The 19,377-nt window shown below is 40.5% G+C and overlaps 1 protein-coding gene across 4 annotated transcripts in view; it reads right to left on the minus strand.

The window, feature by feature from the left end:
* Window positions 1-19,377, minus strand: part of NME8 (NME/NM23 family member 8) — a 103,403-nt gene that overhangs the window by 83,342 nt on the left and 684 nt on the right. For all 4 annotated transcript variants that reach the window (XR_008420161.1, XR_008420162.1, XM_053896804.1 and 1 more), the window contains exons 2-9: window positions 19,210-19,249; window positions 19,073-19,130; window positions 18,767-18,873; window positions 12,831-12,902; window positions 7,731-7,847; window positions 4,876-4,942; window positions 3,450-3,523; window positions 429-521 (exon numbers count right to left, since the gene is read on the minus strand). Coding sequence is in view for 2 of the 4 variants with exons in the window: in XM_053896804.1 (XP_053752779.1) it covers window positions 429-521; window positions 3,450-3,523; window positions 4,876-4,942; window positions 7,731-7,847; window positions 12,831-12,902; window positions 18,767-18,873; window positions 19,073-19,130; window positions 19,210-19,242 (621 nt within the window). In the remaining 2 variants the exon portion in view is untranslated. The remainder of the gene's footprint in view (window positions 1-428; window positions 522-3,449; window positions 3,524-4,875; window positions 4,943-7,730; window positions 7,848-12,830; window positions 12,903-18,766; window positions 18,874-19,072; window positions 19,131-19,209; window positions 19,250-19,377) is intronic.

Below are 19,377 nucleotides of genomic sequence, written 5' to 3' on the forward strand. Positions count from 1 at the left end.
ATCACTGCCTTCTTTGGCATTACCACGATATGGACACCAACAGGACAACAGAAGCTTATTTGGCTAGTTAGACTTATCCGTTTGTTTTTCTAAAATAAGGACTCAGGGGCGCCTGAGTGGCTCAATCGGTTGAGCGTCCTACTTCGGCTCAGGTCATGATCTCGCAGCCTGTGAGTTCGAGCCCCGTGTCGGCCTCTGTGCTGACAGCTCGGAGCCTGGAGCCTGCTTCGGATTCTTGTCTCTCTCTCTCTCTCTCTGCCCACCCCACCTCCCCACCTCCCACTCATGCTCTGTCTCTCTCTCTCTGTCAAAAATAAATAAACAATAAAAAAAAATTTTTTAATAAAAATAAAAATAAAATATGGATTCAAAATATACACTGTATTTGAAAACACAGTGGCTTTTTTTTTTTTTTCTAATTTTCTTACCTGGTCTGCTATTCGACTGTAGAAGTCCCTTACTTGCTGTTCAGTGAGCACTCTCTTATCCTCTATTTCTATGACAAATCCTGCCTCGAGAATCTTCCAGTAGAGAGGAAGGTCAGATCAGACGTGTTATGGGACCACATGTAAAACAAGTCAAGGACATTTGTTTCCTGTGTTTAACAGATTTGAATGAGTTTTCAGGTAAAATACTTCAATACGATCCATAAGGCACTAGGTTTGAAGAGGCTTAAAAATACATGAACAAAGAAGGCCCTTTTCAGGCCTCCTATATTTCAGTTTTTAAGGCTTGAACCAGAGACTCCACAGTATTTCTATTATTTAAGTGACTTTCCCCAAAATGTGAAAGAACTAACTAAATTTCAAGGGAAAATACCGTGTTCTGAATCATTCATAAAAACACAAATTAATAAGCATTTTTTTAACCATCTATCTTCAAAATCGTTTTAACATTTTTTAAAAGGCCTTCCTTTGTTGAGGCTTTAACTCATAATCTAGTCTAGTTTATAGCAAAAAAAAGAACTATCCAAATAATGGGGAAGGATAGAATTTAACATTTAGTCGTGATTTATCATTAAAAAAACCCTTAAATTAATGATAAATCCAGTTTGTGTGCCACTCAAGTATGGTAAAATGAAACAAAGAGAAGTTTTGAGACAAATAAGACAAATCTAATGAGGTACTAAACGATGAAATATAAGTATAATCCGGGTTCAAAGCAACTCAGGAATGACATCAAACAACACCAATAATTTCAGCTCTTTTTGACCTGGGAGTATCCAGCACCAGGTACCTTTTGCTTCTATTATAAAAGTCAACACCGGGGGCACCTGGGTGGCTCAGTGGGTTAAGGGTTCAACTTTGGCTCAGGTCATGATCTCGTGATTTGTGTGTTCAAGCCCCACGTTGGACTTTGCGTTGACAGCTCAGAGCCTGGAGCCAGCCTGCTTCAGATTCTGTGTTTCTCTCTGCCCCTCCCCAGTTCATGCTCTCTCAAAAATAAATACATGTTAAAAAACAAATGTTTTTAAAAGTGTTTTAAAATAAATAAATAAAATAAGTAAAATAAAATAAAATAAAATAAAATAAAAGTCAACACGGTACTGGTTCTGCTTTCATTTGTCTCGTTGATATGGCAGAGCATTACTTACATCTTTCTGAACCCTCTTCTGACTGTCTCATTTGAGTAACTTCTAAATATTCAAATCATGTCTTTGTTACATTACTTAGAGTCTGACAACAGAAAATAAAATCCAAGAAATATTTAAACTCGATAACTTCTCCTTTACCCTAATTGAAAAATAGAGTGTGCTCATTTTCTTTCTATTCAAAACATTCTTTTTTTTTTAACATGAAATTTGTGGTCAAATTGGTTTCCATACAACACGCAGTGCTCCTCCCAATAGGTGCCCTCCTCAGTGCCCATCACCCACACCCCCCTCCCACTCCCCATCAACCCTCAGTTTATTCTCAGTTTTTAAGAGTCTCTTATGGTTTGGCTCTCTCCCTGTCAAAGCACTCTTTAGATTTTTTTGTCCTGTTTGTTATTAGCCCTTTACTGTATTCCACAGAGGTGAGGTATTTAGGAGATACTTGTAATTTACATATCTGAAATGTTATTTACTATGTCAAAACAACAAAAAGATCAAGATGAACTTATGATTAATTGTACTGCCCCAACTTAAAAAGAATTATAGAATCTTGAAAAATCGTTACTGTGTCCTAGCTATTCAAACACATTCGAATAAGGAAGAGTAAATCATTGCATTGTGATATTATTTCTTAAAACTTTATCAAGTGTAAGAAACATATGGGGGATTGGGGTACAGTTTTGTGCCCCCCCAACATACACACCAAAATCTGGAAGGAAAGGGCTACCCTTAGAGAGTGATATGACTTAAATCAACTCACAAATGGAAGAGACCATAAATACTATGATCATGGACCATCTACTTTAGTGTAGTTCAGTCAACGAGAACACTGCTGTAGCTAAAGAAAGAATGCATGATGGGAAGTTCATCAGGAGACCTCCAATCCCTCCTGATAGCTCCCTAGGTGACACCCTCTATTTCACAGACAACATTCTTTCAAATTTCAATTTACTGACGCTGTTTCAACGCCAAGTCATTGTTAAGGAGTCAGCAAAGTACTGCCTCGTTTTGGAAATAAAGCCTGTTGGAGTGCAGCCACTCCCATTTGTATACATCCTGCTTATTGCTGCTTTCTCAATGCGATGGCAGTTAAGCAGTGGTGACAGAGATCATATGCCCCACAAACCTGAAACGGTTACTCTCTGGCCCTATACATCTGCTGACCTTTGGATTAGAATGCAATTTTCGGGGCGCATGGGTGGCTCAGCCGGTTGAACATCCGACTTCAGCTCGGGTCATGATCTCACAGTCTGTGAGTTCAAGCCCCGCGTCGGGCTCTGTGCTGACAGCTCGGAGCCCGGGGCCTGTTTCAGATTCTGTGTCTCCCTCTCTCTCTGACCCTCCCCTGTTCGTGCTCTGTCTCTCTCTGTCTCAAAAATAAATAAACATTAAAAAAAAAATTTTTTTTTAATAAAAAAAAGAATGCGATTTTCCTCTTAAAAAAATTTATTTTGGCTCTAAAGCAAAACAATAAATGCTTCCTTACACTCCCATGTATCTAAAAAGGACCCTGCATTTGTCACAAAATACAGGAAACAAAACAAACCAATGTGAGCTTATAACAAGTTTGTGTTGCTAATAACTAAACGGGAAGAACATGTGTTATCATCCAATATGAGGGCTATAATTTTTATCATTAATATTGGGCACTGGTAGAGCAGAGTTATTTAAATAAAGATGCTTGAATAGGCCCAGCCTTGGTAAAGACAATACATTCAGAGCCTTTAAAGATAACTAGCACCAGAAATTTGTTATGTTCTATTTTACTCTAAACAGTAAGCTTGTCTCTAAATTGACAATTAAGAGGTTGTTATGCTGCAATTAATTTAAAGTAAGGTTGGAAAATATCACTTACTTTTTTTTTAATTTCTAAAGATTTTCTAGCAATCACAGCATCGGGCTTGATAATGGCAATACTGTATAGTTGCTCTAGAGAAAAAAAATAGAAGAATTTCATTTTCTTGACACAAAGTCTAGATAATGAAGGATTTGACAATTAGAAATGTAAAATATGGAGTGCCTGAGTGGCTCAGTCTGTTAAGCATCCAACCTCAGCTCGGGTCATGATCTCACAGTTCATGAGTTCGAGCCCCACATCGGGCTCTGCGTTGACAGCTCAGAGCCTGGAGCCTGCTTCGGATTCTGTGTCTCCCTCTCTCTCTCTGCCCCTCCTCCACTTATGCTCTCTCTCCCCCTCTCTCAAAAATAAATAAACATTAAAAAAAAAAAATAAATGAAATGTGAACTGTTAATGTCCAGTGCATGTGTGTCCATTGACAGCTTTGCTCTTATTACAGCATTCCAACTACCAAAGAGTTTCTGCTTAGAACCAAAGTGCAGCTCCTATCTTTGCATGCAGGACAAACATTCACAACAATTGGTGGTCCATAGGCAAAAAGAGAAAAAAAAAAAGTTAGGTGGGCACTAGTTATTTTAATACAATGGGTTAAAATCACACCCATGATCCATCCAGCTCAGTATCACTGATGAGTAGAGCTACAATGCAAGCAAAATTACACACTGATGGATTTGACCATCTACAGATTTATCCACATTTATCTACACACTCTTCTTTTTTTCTTTTAATTTTTTTTTAAATTTTTTTTTTAATGTTTTTATTTATTTTTGAGACAGAGAGAGACAGAGCATGAATGGGGAGGGGCAGGGAGAGAGGGAGACACAGAATCAGAAGCAGGCTCCAGGCTCTGAGCCATCAGCCCAGAGCCTGATGTGGGGCTCGAACTCACGGACCATGAGATCGTGACCTGAGCTGAAGTCGGACGCTTAACCGACTGAGCCACCCAGGCGCCCCTCTACACACTCTTCTGATGAGTTTTTAGTGCATAATAGCTCGCTGAGCATGCTGTTTGTCTCTGCTCCAAGGTATGAACACACACTCACACACCTACACAGACAATCCACACACGAGATCGTTAACTGGAAAGTAAACCGGTGTGTGGGTCATTGAGGAAGAAATTGTTTTCATGAGGTTCTGGAAGATGATGAAGGATTAAATAAGAGGAAGCTGCTGTCTAGTTAGTCACAGGGGACAGGAATGCCGGGTCCCGGGTAACCTCAGAAAGGCTTCAGAAACAGAGACCAAAGGAAAGGCAAGAGGAACAAAAAAGTTTGCTTTTTAATAGCGGAGTCTCATATTAGCCTACCAGTCCCTTACCAATGACATTGATGTTACCACCAGCTTTTTGTTCTTGCAAGTAGTGCCTTAATGAGCATCCATGTACATGAATCCCTTGCCATTACTTTGAAGGAAATTTACTCACCAGCACTTTCATAGGGTGATTCCTCACCATCTTCCGCATCTGAGTCCACAAACACAATTTCATGATACTGTGGAAGAGAAATGCAAGTCGAAGTTATATTTTAATATGATAGGAAAAGAATTTTTAGAAATTTTGTTTCTAATAAATATCTATAATCCAAGGGATAGAAGGTAAAGTGGGAATGTGCCTGCATTTATCTAACACTACTTTTCCTGATCTTCCCACTAAAATAAAATAAGGAATGTTGAAAATGATTGGGGTGGGAAGGCTATCAGAAATCATGCATATATGCTGTTTGGAAAATGATCAACAACCAAAAAACCTTAAAATTTAAGAAGAGCACAAGGAATAAAATAAGAAAGAAGCAGAGATTAATAAGTAAGAAAGCGATTAATACACAATTATCATGTTATAGATCAGAAGGGCATTTGATGAGTTTCTAGATCTAATCCTGACCATTACTCTTGGTAAACTAGCAACAGCAAAAATACCTCCTTAACTTATAAAAAAAAAAAATTTACTGCTCAAAACAACAGCCAATTTTCTACCATAGGGTAAAAAACTAGGAAGGATGGGGATGGGGTGCCTTAATTTTTTGAGAATCCCTTAAAGTGCTTCTGTGATTCTGTTTTAACTACTGGAAGGGTATAGACATTTACATATATACATTTTTTGGCAAGAGAATGCATAATGTCAGAGTCTCAATGAAATAAAGACCCCCAAATGTATGGAAATGACTATACTGGAAGCATTTGTTCTTACTATAATCAGGAATCAGATAATCATGCCAGCTATAACTTCAGATTGATCTGACTTTATAGTTGCTGAACGTATGCTGGCCAGTAGGGCAGCCACTAACCACATAAGATTATTTCAGCCTTGAAATGAAATTAGTCCAAATTAAGATGTGCCATAAGTGAAAACTACACAGCACATTCCAAAGATTTAATATGAAAAAAAATGATTGTAGAATACCTTATTTTTATATTGAGTACATCCTTAAGTGGAAATCTTTTTAATACACAGGATTTAAAATTTGTAATTTCACTTCTTTCTTTTCTGTTGTTTTCAGTGTGACTAGTAGCATATTTTCAATCATGGATGTGGCTCACAACATGACTTGCACTTTATTACTATCAGACAGGGTTGTGCTAGACCAGACAATTAGATAAGAAAGCTAAATAGCAAAAGCAGTCAACAAAATGGAATAATAAAAATAAATATATTAATACGCTTCTTACATTCACACTGCTGTTAGTTAAAACAGGATATCATCCTGTGACAACAATCAGACCAACAACAATACAAACGCAAAACAGAACACACATAGAGAAAACTGGATAGAATTAAGCCATTAGGAGTTTATATTCAGGAGTCACTCTGCCTGACATGAAATTCTGGTTTCACCATCTACTGGCTGCCTGTTTCTGGGGAAATGACTCAATGTTTTTAAGCCTTGTCTTATTGTTTGTAACTCTCTCACAATATTTCTTGAGATTCCCATTCAAGATGCCAACATAGAAGGCTCCTGAACTTACCTCCTCCCATAAACACGCCAAATCTACAGCTATATACAAACAAATTTCCTCTGAAAGAAACCCAGAGAAAGCCTGAGCAACTCCTACCCATCTGGTAAATGAGGGGGGAAAAAACCATATTGAAATGGGTAGGAGAGGTTGATATACAACTCGACCATAAACTTCACCCCCACCACAGGGACACACCATTGGGAGGGAACAACCAGCATCTCCCTGAAGAGTGAAGGGTTTGGACTCCACATATAATGCCCCAGATTTTAAGACTTCCAACTGAGAGACGGGTCCCCAAAATGCCTGGCTCTGAAAGCCAACTGGGGCTTGTGTCCATGAGTCCCAGGGGGTCACGGTAAACAAACAGTTCTTAACAGGCCAGTAAGAACGGGGTGTGGCCATCCTATCAAGGCTCAGGGTACCAGCAGCTCAATGACCTGCCTAATTTTTCTCTGAAAGAAGCCTATTTGACACTCTTGAAAGCTGTAGCCTGGGAGTCAAGCTCCTAAACTAACACAAAACTAGCAGCTGACTGCAATCCTTTCTGGAGACCAGGGAGGCAAGCAGGCGCCATCTTTGTACTTTCTCTCTGCCTGGATCCAAGTGGCTGATATCCACATGAACATGGCTTGAGCACACACCTGGCACCCCCCTCCAAAAGAACACATCCTTTTATAGCCTGGTTCTGGCAGCCAGCAGAGCTAGCGTTCGTGGGTTCAGCACACCCGGCAATGGATAAACCATCCGTACAGAAAATCAGTGAGAAGACACTGGACTTAAACTATATGTTAAACCAGATGGACTTAACATTCTCAACACATTCCATTCAAAAGCAGCAGAATATACATTCTTCTCAAGTGTACATGGAACATTCCCCAGGATAGATCATATGCTAAGCCGTATCAAGCGTCTTTTCTCACCACAATAATAGGAAACTAGAAACCAACTATAAAAAGAAAACTGGAAAATTCACATATCTGTGGAGATTAAACATGTTACTGAACAACCAATGGGTCAAAGAAGAAATCAAAAGAGAAACTAAAAAATACCTGAGACAAATATTTAAAAAAAAAAAAAAACAAAGGGCGCAGGTGCCTGGGTGGCTCAGTCAGTTAAGCACCAACTTCGGCTCAGGTCACGATCTCAGTCCGTGAGTTGGAGCCCCACGTCGGGCTCTGTGCTGACAGCTCAGAGCCTGGAGCCTGCTTCAGATTCTGTGTCTCCCTCGCTCTCTGCCCCTACCCCACTCATGCCCTGTCTCTCTGTCAAAAATAAACATTAAAAAAAATTTTTTTTTTTAAATAAAATAGTAATCTAAAGTATTACCTGAGGGCGAACCATTTCACCTGCTTCAATTTTCCTCTCCTCATCAATCAAATTAATAATTTTTTGATTAACAAGTGGGGCATTTGCACCAATGATCTTTGCAATAATTTTGCCATTCTATAAGGGAAAAGAAAGCATAAAGGAAACTCATTTTCAGGATAAATCTGGAATTCAACTTGACTAAGTCACCCCATGTGGCCTCACACCCCCATCAATTCTTTTTAGCTATTACAATTAGCCATTTTAATGTTTTTTCTTCATATTTATTTATTCATTATTCATTTTGAAAGAGAGAGAGAGTGAGAGAGAGAGAGCAAGCGGGGAAGGGGAAGGGGAAAAAGAGAGGGAGAGGGAGACTGCATGCTCTGAATACATACTGTCAGTGCAGAGCCCGACGTGGGGTTCAATCTCATGAACCACGAGATCATGACCTGAGCTGAAATCAAGAGTTGGACACTTAACCGACTGAGGCACCCACGCACCCCTGCAATTAGCCATTTTAAAATAAAGTATTAGTGATGTAAAAGTACGTCTTGATTTAAAAATCCCAGCTCTTTGGGGCGCCTGGGTGGCTCAGTCGGTTAAGCGGCCAACTTCGGCTCAGGTCACGATCTCGCGGTCCGTGAGTTCGAGCCCCACGTCAGGCTCTGTGCTGACAGCTCAGAGCCTGGAGCCTGTTTCAGATTCTGTGTCTCCCTCTCTCTGACCCTCCCCTGTTCATGCTCTGTCTCTCTCTGTCTCAAAAATAAATAAAAACGTTAAAAAAAAATTTTTTTTAAATCCCAGCTCTTTGAGTTCTACTTCCACGTTGCCTGTCCTCCTTCAACCAAAGGCAAGGCAGCCCTGAATTACATTCAACAGTTCTGTACAGGCCTCCCAACCTTGCCTTCTCTAATTATTATTGACACTATGGCCCCTTTCATCCATCTTTCAACGTATATTTACTAAAATCTGTCTACTGGCACAATACCAGGTATGATGGCATCGAATGGCAGTCCTGGTACATGGCCTAATTACATCACAAAAAAGGAGGAAAGAAAAACCAACACAGACAAAATATGTAAAATAACAATCATGACAAGTACCACCAAGAGAGGTACAAAGCACTGGGAGTATCTACAAGAATTTGTCATGGTCAAAGAGATCAGCAAAGGTGCTTACTGATATCAGGGTTAAAATGTGTAAGATGGGTAAGAGATAAGTAGGCAAAGTGGAGAAGAAAGAGTATTCTAAACAAAAGGGATAGAGATGCAAAGGTCCTGAGGCCAGAAGGGAATATGGCAAATGTGAAGGCCAGCTGAGAAAGTGAGGGGATGCCTGGAATGAGAAAAGGCCCAACAGTGAAGGGGAACCAGACCATGCAGAGCCTTGTGGGTCATGGAACAGCATAGCCTTTAACCTAAATGCAGTGGGAAGCCTTAGGCATCGTTTAAACAGAGGCAGTGACCACAATTAGAACTGTTATTTGTAAAGATCCTTTCACCTACCATGTTTAGAGTCAGAAGGGAGCAGGAGAAGATGTTTGTATACAAAGTAGGGCTATCCTAGAGGTGATGATGAGAGAGATGATTGCTCAGTCTATGGCTGTGGTGATGGAGATGGAAAGAACAGAAAGATGCAGATGAGTGTGAGAAAGACTTGGGTAATGAAACTGACAGGTCCAAGGTCTGGAGTGTTTTGGGTGTGATGTTTTTGTCAAGAAAGTAGATAAATTAAGATGTTAAGCACCAAATGAGGTGACACTTAGAAAACCACATTTCCTGGGGATGGTGGGGTGGGGGGAGGGTCTGGTGTTGGACCAGTCCCTTGTGAGACGCCCTTGAGACACCCAAGAAGGATGTCAGAACACCAGTTGCATACACACCTCTGGAGCTCAAAGTATAGGAATCGGCTGAAGATGTAAACTTGAGTTCTTTATATACAGGTGGAGACAATGGAAACTGTGTGGAGACAATTTTCTAAGGAAGGTATTAGCATGATAAGATCAAAATTTACTGGCTGAATTAAGAAACGTAAACCTGCGGGGCACTTGGGAGGCTCAGTCAGTTGAGTGTCCAACTTTGGCTCAGGCCATGATCTCCTGGTTCATGAGTTCAAGCCCCATGTCGGTCTTTGCACTGACAGCACAGAGCCTGCTTCAGCTTCTCTGTCTCCCTCTCTCTCTGCCCCCACCCCTGCTCATGCTCTCTCTCTCTCTCTCAAAAATAAATAGACGTTAAAAAAAATTTTTAAAGAAAGGTAAACCTGGAAAGGTGATGGAGGGGAATAGCATCTAGGTAGGCAAAAGGGAAACCAAGTAACAAAGCCAAAAGAAGCCAATGTTTCAAAAAGGAGGGCATGGCCACCACATTCAATACATGTGAGAGGTATAGCATGATGAATCTCAAAGTGTCCGCGTATTTAACAATAGGCTGGTAAGTGGGTACATTGGCAACAGCAAATTTGCTTGAATAATCAGACAGAAGGCAGATTGATGGGTTGAGGAATTCATGGGATGTGAAAAAAAAAAGTGGAGTAAAACTAAATATACAAACTCTTCTGAGAAATTTAGCTATGAGGTAAAAAAGGTGGGTGATAGCTGGAGAGGGGTGTGGCACCAAAGAAAGTATTACTTTTTAATTGGAAATATTTAACCATCTTCAAAGGACATTGAAAGGATCCAGGTGAGAAAGGCTTAAATAAATACTGGCATTCTAGTTACCATTCCCCACTAAAAGGAACTTTCCAACAATTCTGGGGGCCTTCTAAGGCGCCTTGCAAAAGCCTTTCCTGCGGAAAGTTGCTGAAATGAATTTCTTGTCAGCTAAGGGTGGGGAGCAATACAAAGAGCCCCCGTGGGGACATTTTTTTTTTTTTTAAAGAAGGGATGATGTGATGGGGATTGTGTGCTCACAGACTAGATTCTTAGATAAAGGATTATAGGTGTGGTTATTGCAAGGAGCGATAACAAAATCTGAGGCATAACTACATGAGCAACTGCTTGAGGTCCACTGGAGAAAAGTTTACAGGCAGTTAGGGCGTCAGGAATTGAGAGGCCAGGATATTGGGCAGGTTGCCAATGTGGCTGCTGAAGTCCCTGGGGTGACGGCAGGACACGGGTTTGAAAGGAAGCCTTTGAGGCACACGCCAAAGTCCTCAGTCATCGACAGAACTGATTTGAAGTCCAGTAAATGACAGGAGTGCGGGTGGGGGGAGAGGAGGTTTAGCCAAATAGCTAAATTAGCAAGGAAAAGACCTCTAACTGGCAAGGAAAAGCAAGTTATCAAAGTAAGAAGAAGTAAAGGGAATACCAATTCTACTTCTGGCCTCAAGACACATAATCTGAGACACCAGTCACCACTCTGGGCTGCAGAGAAACGTGTCCTAAGTTACGAGCCAGATTTAAGGTAAGTCAAGGAAATGTCTTGAGGCCCAGAGCCGCGACTAAAGAGCTTAGGAAGTGTGCTAATTGCTTCTCTCAATTCCAGACATCACACAATGAAAGGGTTTTTGTGAGCGTGGGGGGAGAACGGGAGAACTGAGTCAGGAAAAGAAAATTCTGAGCATTAGAAGGATGAACACTGCACATTGGGAAGAAGGGAGGACTCCTACTCCTGGCACTGATTGCAGATAAGATAGCCCAGATAACTGGGCTGGATGGTCCAGTCAAGGAGGGTGGGTCTACTGAACAGGCCTGACTAACCCTGCAGGGTGATGATGGCGGTCCCAGAGCTCCAGCCTCTATGTGGCCGTACCCCTGGCCAGTCTTCCTCGGTTCCATGTTCCTAACTGCTACTGCCACGAGTCTCCTCACTGTTCCTAATACTAGCCCACCAATCCCATCTCTGGGTGTTACCCACTCTGCTTCCGAAACTTTATCTAGGCCCAGGGTCAACGAACAGTGACCCAGCACAGAGACTGCATTTTGACAAAGCTAAAAAGACTTACTACCTGACCCTTTACAGAAAAAGCCAGCTGACGCCTCATCTAAATCATCAAATCCTACATGTCCAACTGAGAGCAAGATCTGAAGGCAACGTCTAATATTCAATGAACCTAGGAATTCAATTCCTTGTAATAGGAACTTGCAAGGGACTTATTTAACAGAAGCAAAAAGTTATATCCAAGAAATGATTTTTTTTATGTTTATTTCTTTTGAGAGAGTGAGCAGGGGAGAAGCAGAGAGAGAGGAAGAGAGAGAATCGCAAGCAGGCTCCACGCTGTCAGTGAAGAGCTTAACAGGGGGCTCCATCTCATGAACCATGAGATCATGGCCTGAGCCAAAATCAAGAGTTGGGCCCTTAACCAACTGAGCCACCCAGGCACCCGTACCCAAGAAATGTCTTTAAATAGCTATTTCTAATACAAAAAAATAATAATAATCGAAGTATCCAATAGCAGAGGAACAGTCCAAGCCCTCCCTGGGAAGCCTTTCCTTACTATCCCCACTTCTCGGGTTCTGTAGTAGCTACACTCCAGGCCACATAACTTGGCTTTTAACTGTATATACTCTCCTTCTAGAAAACAGCCCTTACCATGTCTTCCTGATTATCAAAGTTGTATTTCATCACAGAATATTTGGAAAATATTAAAAAGTATAAAGAAGAAAACTCAAATATTGCATCCTTCCCCCATACATAGAAAACCGCTATTAACAATTTGGTGAATACTCTTCCTGTCTTCTTCCTTCTACACATTTCTACATACAGAGATCAAAGCAACATATATTATAAAATAGTGATCATATAGGTATTTCCTTGTATTTCTATACACGAATACTTACAACCAATTCTCTCCTACTACATATCTAGGAAATTTCTCATTTTTCACTCCTGTAAATAATCATTCAGCATACCAATTTCTGATTATTTCCTCAGGAAAGGTAAATACTTATTTTTCTCTTTCCTGATAAACTCAGTGTGTGGTAGTCTAACCTCCTCAACCCATTACAGGCTTCTAGAGGTCACGTTACCAAATATATTAATAGACAAGGAAAGACAAGGCAAAAAAAAAAAAATCGGCAATTATTATAATCAGAAAATAATAGTACCACGGTAATTTTACAATATTTAACTGTAAATTGGAATCTGATGATATATTTTAGATGATGAAGATACTTACGACACTAAAGAGAAAAACAGGTTCACATTTATCTCTAAATGACTGCAAGGTTACAATGTTGTCAGCTTCTGCCTGAAAAAAAATATATGTTATATAATAATAAAAGAAGCTATATCCAGGTCATGAGATACACAAGGTTGAAAACAATGCAGATCACATAAAGTTTTTATTGTGATGTTTCCTACAGCATTTTCTGAGGATGTCACATGTGTTCTCAGGATCAAACCGTACACACTGGTGACTCAGGCCGTGGGTCAGGTAGCCTCGACCTTACTTCTCACTGCTCACCTCTGTGGTACCCAGCCTGTGGCTCAACTCACCTACTTCCATTTGTCAAACCACACCCACGCTTCCTCCCTCCTCACCAGCTCTGGCCCTTCCTTTTCCAACCCAGGTCAAGTGTCCCTCCTCCAAGAATCCTGTCTTGCTCCCTCCTGCTGTAAATCCTCTCCTGCTCTACCCGGAACTTTCCTGCCTCCCTTGGGGGCTCCAAGGTCCCTTTCAGCAATGCACCGCCGCCATATGGGCCTGTCTCACTTCTTTCGATCAGATCTACGAGGTTTCATCTTCCTCTTTGCACATCACCCTCCTTCTGCATCGGTCACGGAGCTTACGGGGATGTCCACTCTCACCACTGTTATTTAACATGACACTAGATGTCCTAACCTCAGTAATCAGACAACAAAAAGATATAAAAGACATCCAAAGCAGCAAGAAGGAGCCAAACTTTCGCTCTTCACAGATGACATGACACTCTATGTAGAAAACCTGAAAGACTCCACCAAAGCCTGCTAGAACTGATATACAGATTCAGTCAAGTTGCAGGAAACAAAATCAATTGCATTTCTATCCACCAATAATGAAGGAGCAGAAAGAGAAATCAAGGAATCCATCCCATCTACAATTGTGCCAAAAACCATAAGATATCTAGGAATAAACTTACCCAAAGAGGTGAAACAGCTATACTGTGAAAACTATTGAACACTTATGAAAGAAACTGAAGAGGTTCCAAAGAAATGGAAAGACATACCATGCTCATCACTGGAAGAACAAATATACTATCCAAAGCAATCGACACATTTAATGCAATCACTATCAAAATACCAACAGCATTTTTCACAGAGCTAGCACACATAATCCTAAAATTTGTATGGAACCACAAAAGACCCCAAATAGCCAAAGCAATCCTGAAAAAGAAGAAACTGGAGACATCACAATTCTGGATTTCAAGCTATATTACAAAGCTGTAGTCATCAAGACGGTATGGTCCTGGCACAAAAACAGACACATAGATTAGTGGAACAGAACAGAAAACCCAGAAATGGACCTACAACTATGTGGTCAATTCATCTTTGACAAAGCAGGAAAAAATATCCAATGGGGGAAAAAACGTCTCTTCAACAAATGATGTTGGGAAAACTAAACAGCAACATGTAGAAGAATGAAAATGGATCACTTTCTTATACTATACACAAAAACAAATTCAAAATGGATAAAAGACCTAAATGTGAGACAGGAAACCATCAAAATCCTAGAGAGGAACACAGGCAACCTCTTTGACATCAGCTATAGCAACTTCTTACTAGATACGTTTCTGGGAGCAAGGGAAACAAAACCAAAAATGAACTATTGGGACTTCATGGAGATTAAAAACAAACCAAACAAACAAAACAAAAAACTTCTGCAGAGTGAAGGAAACAATCAACAAAACTAAAAGGCAACCCATGGAATGGGAGAAGATATTTGCAAATGACATACCTGATAAAGGGTTAGTACCCAAAATCTATAAAGAACTTATCAAACTCAGCCCCCAAAAAGACAAATAATCCAGCTAAGAAATTGGCAGAAGACATGAACAGAGATTTTTTCAAAGAAGACATACAGATGGCTAAAACACAAATGAAAAGACGCTCAACATCACCCAGCATCAGGGAAATACAAAAACAAAAAACAAAAAACAAAACCCATGAGATACACCTCACACCTGTCAGAATGGCTAAAATTAACAACACAGGATGTGGAGAAAGGGGAACCCTCTCAACACTGTTGGTAGGAATGTGAACTGGTGCAGCCACTATGGAAAACAGTATGGAATTTCCTCAAAAAGCTAAAAATAGAACTACCCTATGATGCAGTAATTGCACTAGTAGGTCTTTATCCAAAGGATACAAAAATACTGATCCAGAGGGATATGTGCACCCTGATGTTTATAGCAGCATTACCAACAATAGCTAAATTCTGGAAAGAGCCCAAATGTGTCCATCAACCATTGACTGATGAATATTCTCAGCCATAAAAAAGAATGAAATCCCGTCATTTGCAACAATGTGGGTGGAGCCAGAGAATATTATGCTAAGCGAAATAAGTCAGAGAAAGACAAATACCATACGATTTCACTCATACGTGGAATTTAAGAAACAAAACAGATGAACATAGGGGGAAAAAGAGACAGGGAGAGGCAAACCAGAAAACAGACTCTTAACTATAGAGAATAAACAGAGGGTTGTTGGAAGGAGCGGAATGGGCTAAATGGGTGATGGGCATGAAGGAGGGCACTTGTTGTGTTGTATGTAAGTGACGAATCACTAAACCCTCCACCTGAAACTGATATTACACTGTATGTTAGCTAACTTGAATTTAAATAAAAACTTGGGGGAAAACAACAAATTTCAAGCTGTTGTGATCAATAACTGTATATTAAATATTATTGTTTTCCTCCATATTAACACAGCATCCCTTGGCCAGCTGTCAGATCATTTGGTAGGGTCTTCTCTAAGAGATGGTTTTTGCAACCTAAGGCAATTGTTTTCAAACTGGGATTTCTGCAAGTTCCTCAACCACTGGGAAGAAGCCAAGAGAGGGTCTCAGCCCTGTCAGCCAGAGGCACTGTGTTGTAATTTTTTTTTTTTTTAAAGCATGCTGGAGTCTATGTTTCTTTGTCTTTTTTTAAAGCTTCCACAGTTTAGAAGAAAGAAAAGGAAGGAGGTAAACGGTACTAATCTATAATATTAAAGGACAGAAGTTAAAGATTATATTTAAAAGTAGCCTAAGACACCTGGGGGGGCTTATTTGGTAGAACATCTGACTCTTGATATCAGGGTTGGGAGTTCAAGCCCCACCCTGGGTACAGAGCCTACTTAAATCAATAAATAAACAAATAAATAAATGTAGTCTAGGTATCATTATTACAATGTTCATATTGTAGTAAAGTATTAACAATTAAAGGATTTAATAATATTATTAAAAACTAAAATAAAGAGTATTACTGAATTTTTATATAGATAGATAGATACAATGTTAGTACAAGTCTTCAAGTCTTTTAAAAGGACACATAACAAAAAAAAACAAAAAAAACAAAAAACAACAAAAACAAAAAACTGTACTGACCATTTAGCTTAGGGTGACTTCAATAGGTAATCAACCTCATAGGTCACTCCCAATGGCGGTTTCAAGACCATATTAATTTTTGTCATCCTTTCAGGGAGGTCATAGCAAGAAAACAACATTAATTTATATGAATGTCCTATTGTTGAGTGCACTCAAACATAACAAGAAAAACCATTCGGCGATGACGCACAAAATTTTTTGTTGTTAAATTCAACAGATGCTAGTGTAATGAGTGGTAATCTGAACATATTTTGGAAAGAACTTACTAGCCCTTCCCAGTGGGATGGCTACAGTAATAGAACAGATTCCTTGTGGAGGAGGCTGAGGAATTCTGGCTGGCTGGGGTACAATGGGAGGTCACAGTCAAAGTCGCTGGGGTTGGGAGGAAGCACTGTTAGGACCTGTATCCTCACACAGCTCTGAGCTGAGCTGAAATGGGAGCCCAACAAACTATGTGATCTAATTCTCCTTCCACCCCCACCCCTCTGCCTCCACAGCCATGCCGGGTTCACACATATTGCCCAAGTTGGTTTCTACACAGACTCTACAAACAAAGAGAAATTTAACGCCTCTAAACCACCTGGGAACACAGCATCAAGTTATACCTTCTCCGTGTCTAAGGACTTCTTGCCTTGCCTTCCTATGCCGAAGTTCCCTTGCAGGTAGCCTGACAGGTATGCAGGGGGCCTGCCTTGTTGTTGGTGTCTCCCCACTGACCCCAATTTCCTTTTAGACACTGAAATTTTCCCGTGATTCCTAGCCAGTGAACTTGCACTCCTACCACTTCCAGACAAACTTCTCTACTGCCAACTGCCATGACTCAAGAATTTTCCAACCCTTGATTCTCCATGACCCATTTGCCAGCTGTTAGAGCCTTCTGATATTGTCCTTTAACTTCTTATACCAACCCCTTGTCTATTGTATGTGGCAATTCCCATTAAACCCCATTCTCTGTCCTGTCAACTCCATTTCTCCTCCCCGCCAAGGATCAAATCTCAAATCATATTCCAGATCCACTCAGGGGGCTCAGAGTGAAGCAGGCTATTATGAATCACCACCCTTTCAAAAACTGTAACACTCTTATTTCAGAAGACAAAGTCAACCTTTGGACAAAAAGATTTAAAAATTATATATAGGGGTGCCTGTGTGGCTCAGTTGGTTGGGTGACTGACTTCGGCTCAGGTCATGATCTCACAGTTTGTGAGTCCAAGCCCCACGTCGGGCTCTGTGCTGACAGCTCAGAGCCTGGAGCCTACTTCGGATTCTGTGTCTCCCCCTCTCTCTACCCCTCCCCTGCTCACGCTCTGTGTCTCTCTGTCTCTCAATAATAAATAAACTTTAAGAAAAAAAAAAAAGAGTCAGATGCTTAACCAACTGGGGCACCTAGGTGGCACCCCTTGACTATACATTTTATTAAATTAAACTAAAAATCAATGTTTCTTGGGGCGCCTGGGTGGTTCAGTCGGTTGAGCATCCAACTTTGGCTCAGGTCATAGTCTCTTGGTTTGTAAGTTCAAGCCCTTCTGCTGACAGCTCAGAGCGTGGAGCCTGCTTCAGAATCTGTGTCTCCCCTTCTCTCTCTGCTGCTCCCCCCACTTTCACTATGTCTCTCTCAAAAATAAACATTAAAAAAATCAATTATCCTGGGGTGCCTGGGTGGCTCAGTCAGTTAAGCATCAGACTCTTGATTTTGGCTCAGGTCATGATCTCACAGTCATGAGATAGATCCTTGCACTGGGCTTTTCACTGAACATGGAGCCTGCTTGAGATTCTCCCTCTCCTTCTCTCTCTGCCCTTCCCCTCACTTGAGTATGTGCACACATGTGCATTCTCTCCCTCTAAAAAAAAAAAAAAAAAACAAAAAAAAAAGTATAGTAAAAAAAGTAGATTCACATACCCAAGTTGTTCCAAACAACTTAAAAAGTTTGATAATTTCTGAATTATCAGTTTTTTAATTTACGTTAATTAAAATTAAAAACTCAGTTCCTCGGGGTGCCTGGGTGGCTCAGTAAATTAAGCACCCGACTTCAGTTCAGGTCATGATCTCACGGTTTGTGAGTTCGAGCCCCACGTCAGCCTCTGTGCTGACAGCTCAGAGCCTGGAGCCTGCTTCCGATTCTGTGTCTCCCTCTCTCTCTGGCCCTCCCCCGTTCATGCTCTGTCTCTCTCTGTCTCAAAAATAAATAAACGTTAAAAAAATAATAATAAAAAAAAAAAACAGCGTTTGCCGCTTTTGTTATAAAAGACATACACTCACCATACAGTTGGGTGAAAAGAAACAGGTCAATAGACAGACAGACGTTTTTATACTTTTCCAATGTTCACACCCATGGTGAACAATTTCAATACTACAGGAATGGGATAAAAATCATGATTGTTCAGATCATTTCAGATCCGGTAGAACTAAATATATAGTAAAACTGCCAAGTAAACATTGTCCATTTTGAAAAGTTGACAGGTTGTTTAAATTAAGACAGTCCTTAAGGACGATACTGAAATATTTGAAAAGTATCAAGAAAATAACGGTTTAATGGAAATGACATCCTTACGACAACGAAATGCAGAAGTTCATCTTCGTTCAGTTCGTTTTTCAGTTTTCTGAATAAAGGTTGCATTGCTTTGCAAGGTCCACACCAGGCTTGGTAAACATCTATCACTGGAAGACGAGAACATTTATGAAAAAAACAGAGTCGAAGAATCTAGAATAGCCGCTTATCCCAATGCTGGGGCAGGGGCAAGGGCACAGATGAGCAGGTTTTTACACTGTTAGTGGGGAGGTACACTCTGTGTTGGGGGTGGTGACAGGTGCCCTGGGCAGAACTCCAAATGGCTGGACAACAGGGGAGACCCAGTACCTGTTAGGCCTTTGTTCTGCAACATCTCATCCCACAGGCTTTGACTATTAACGACTGTCTGCAAAAAGGAAGGCACTGTAAAGAGGTCCCCAAGTGCCAGCGCACCAAGTAAAGACCGTTGGTAATGTCATACTCACCTGTAACTGGATTTCTCGCTTTTTGCTTGCCATTTATCCACTGTCACATGAAAAAAGGGAAGAAAAATAGAAAATGTTTAAGAGGAAATTTATATGAAGTTATTCTCTATGCATTCAAAGAGGCATCTTAATGGACCGTAGGCAGTACTGGATTATACCACTCCTCTT

This window comes from Panthera pardus, unplaced genomic scaffold (genome assembly GCF_024362965.1).
Source record: "Panthera pardus isolate Hobbes unplaced genomic scaffold, ASM2436296v1 HiC_scaffold_8, whole genome shotgun sequence".
In the NCBI taxonomy this organism is placed as follows: Eukaryota; Metazoa; Chordata; class Mammalia; order Carnivora; family Felidae; genus Panthera; species Panthera pardus.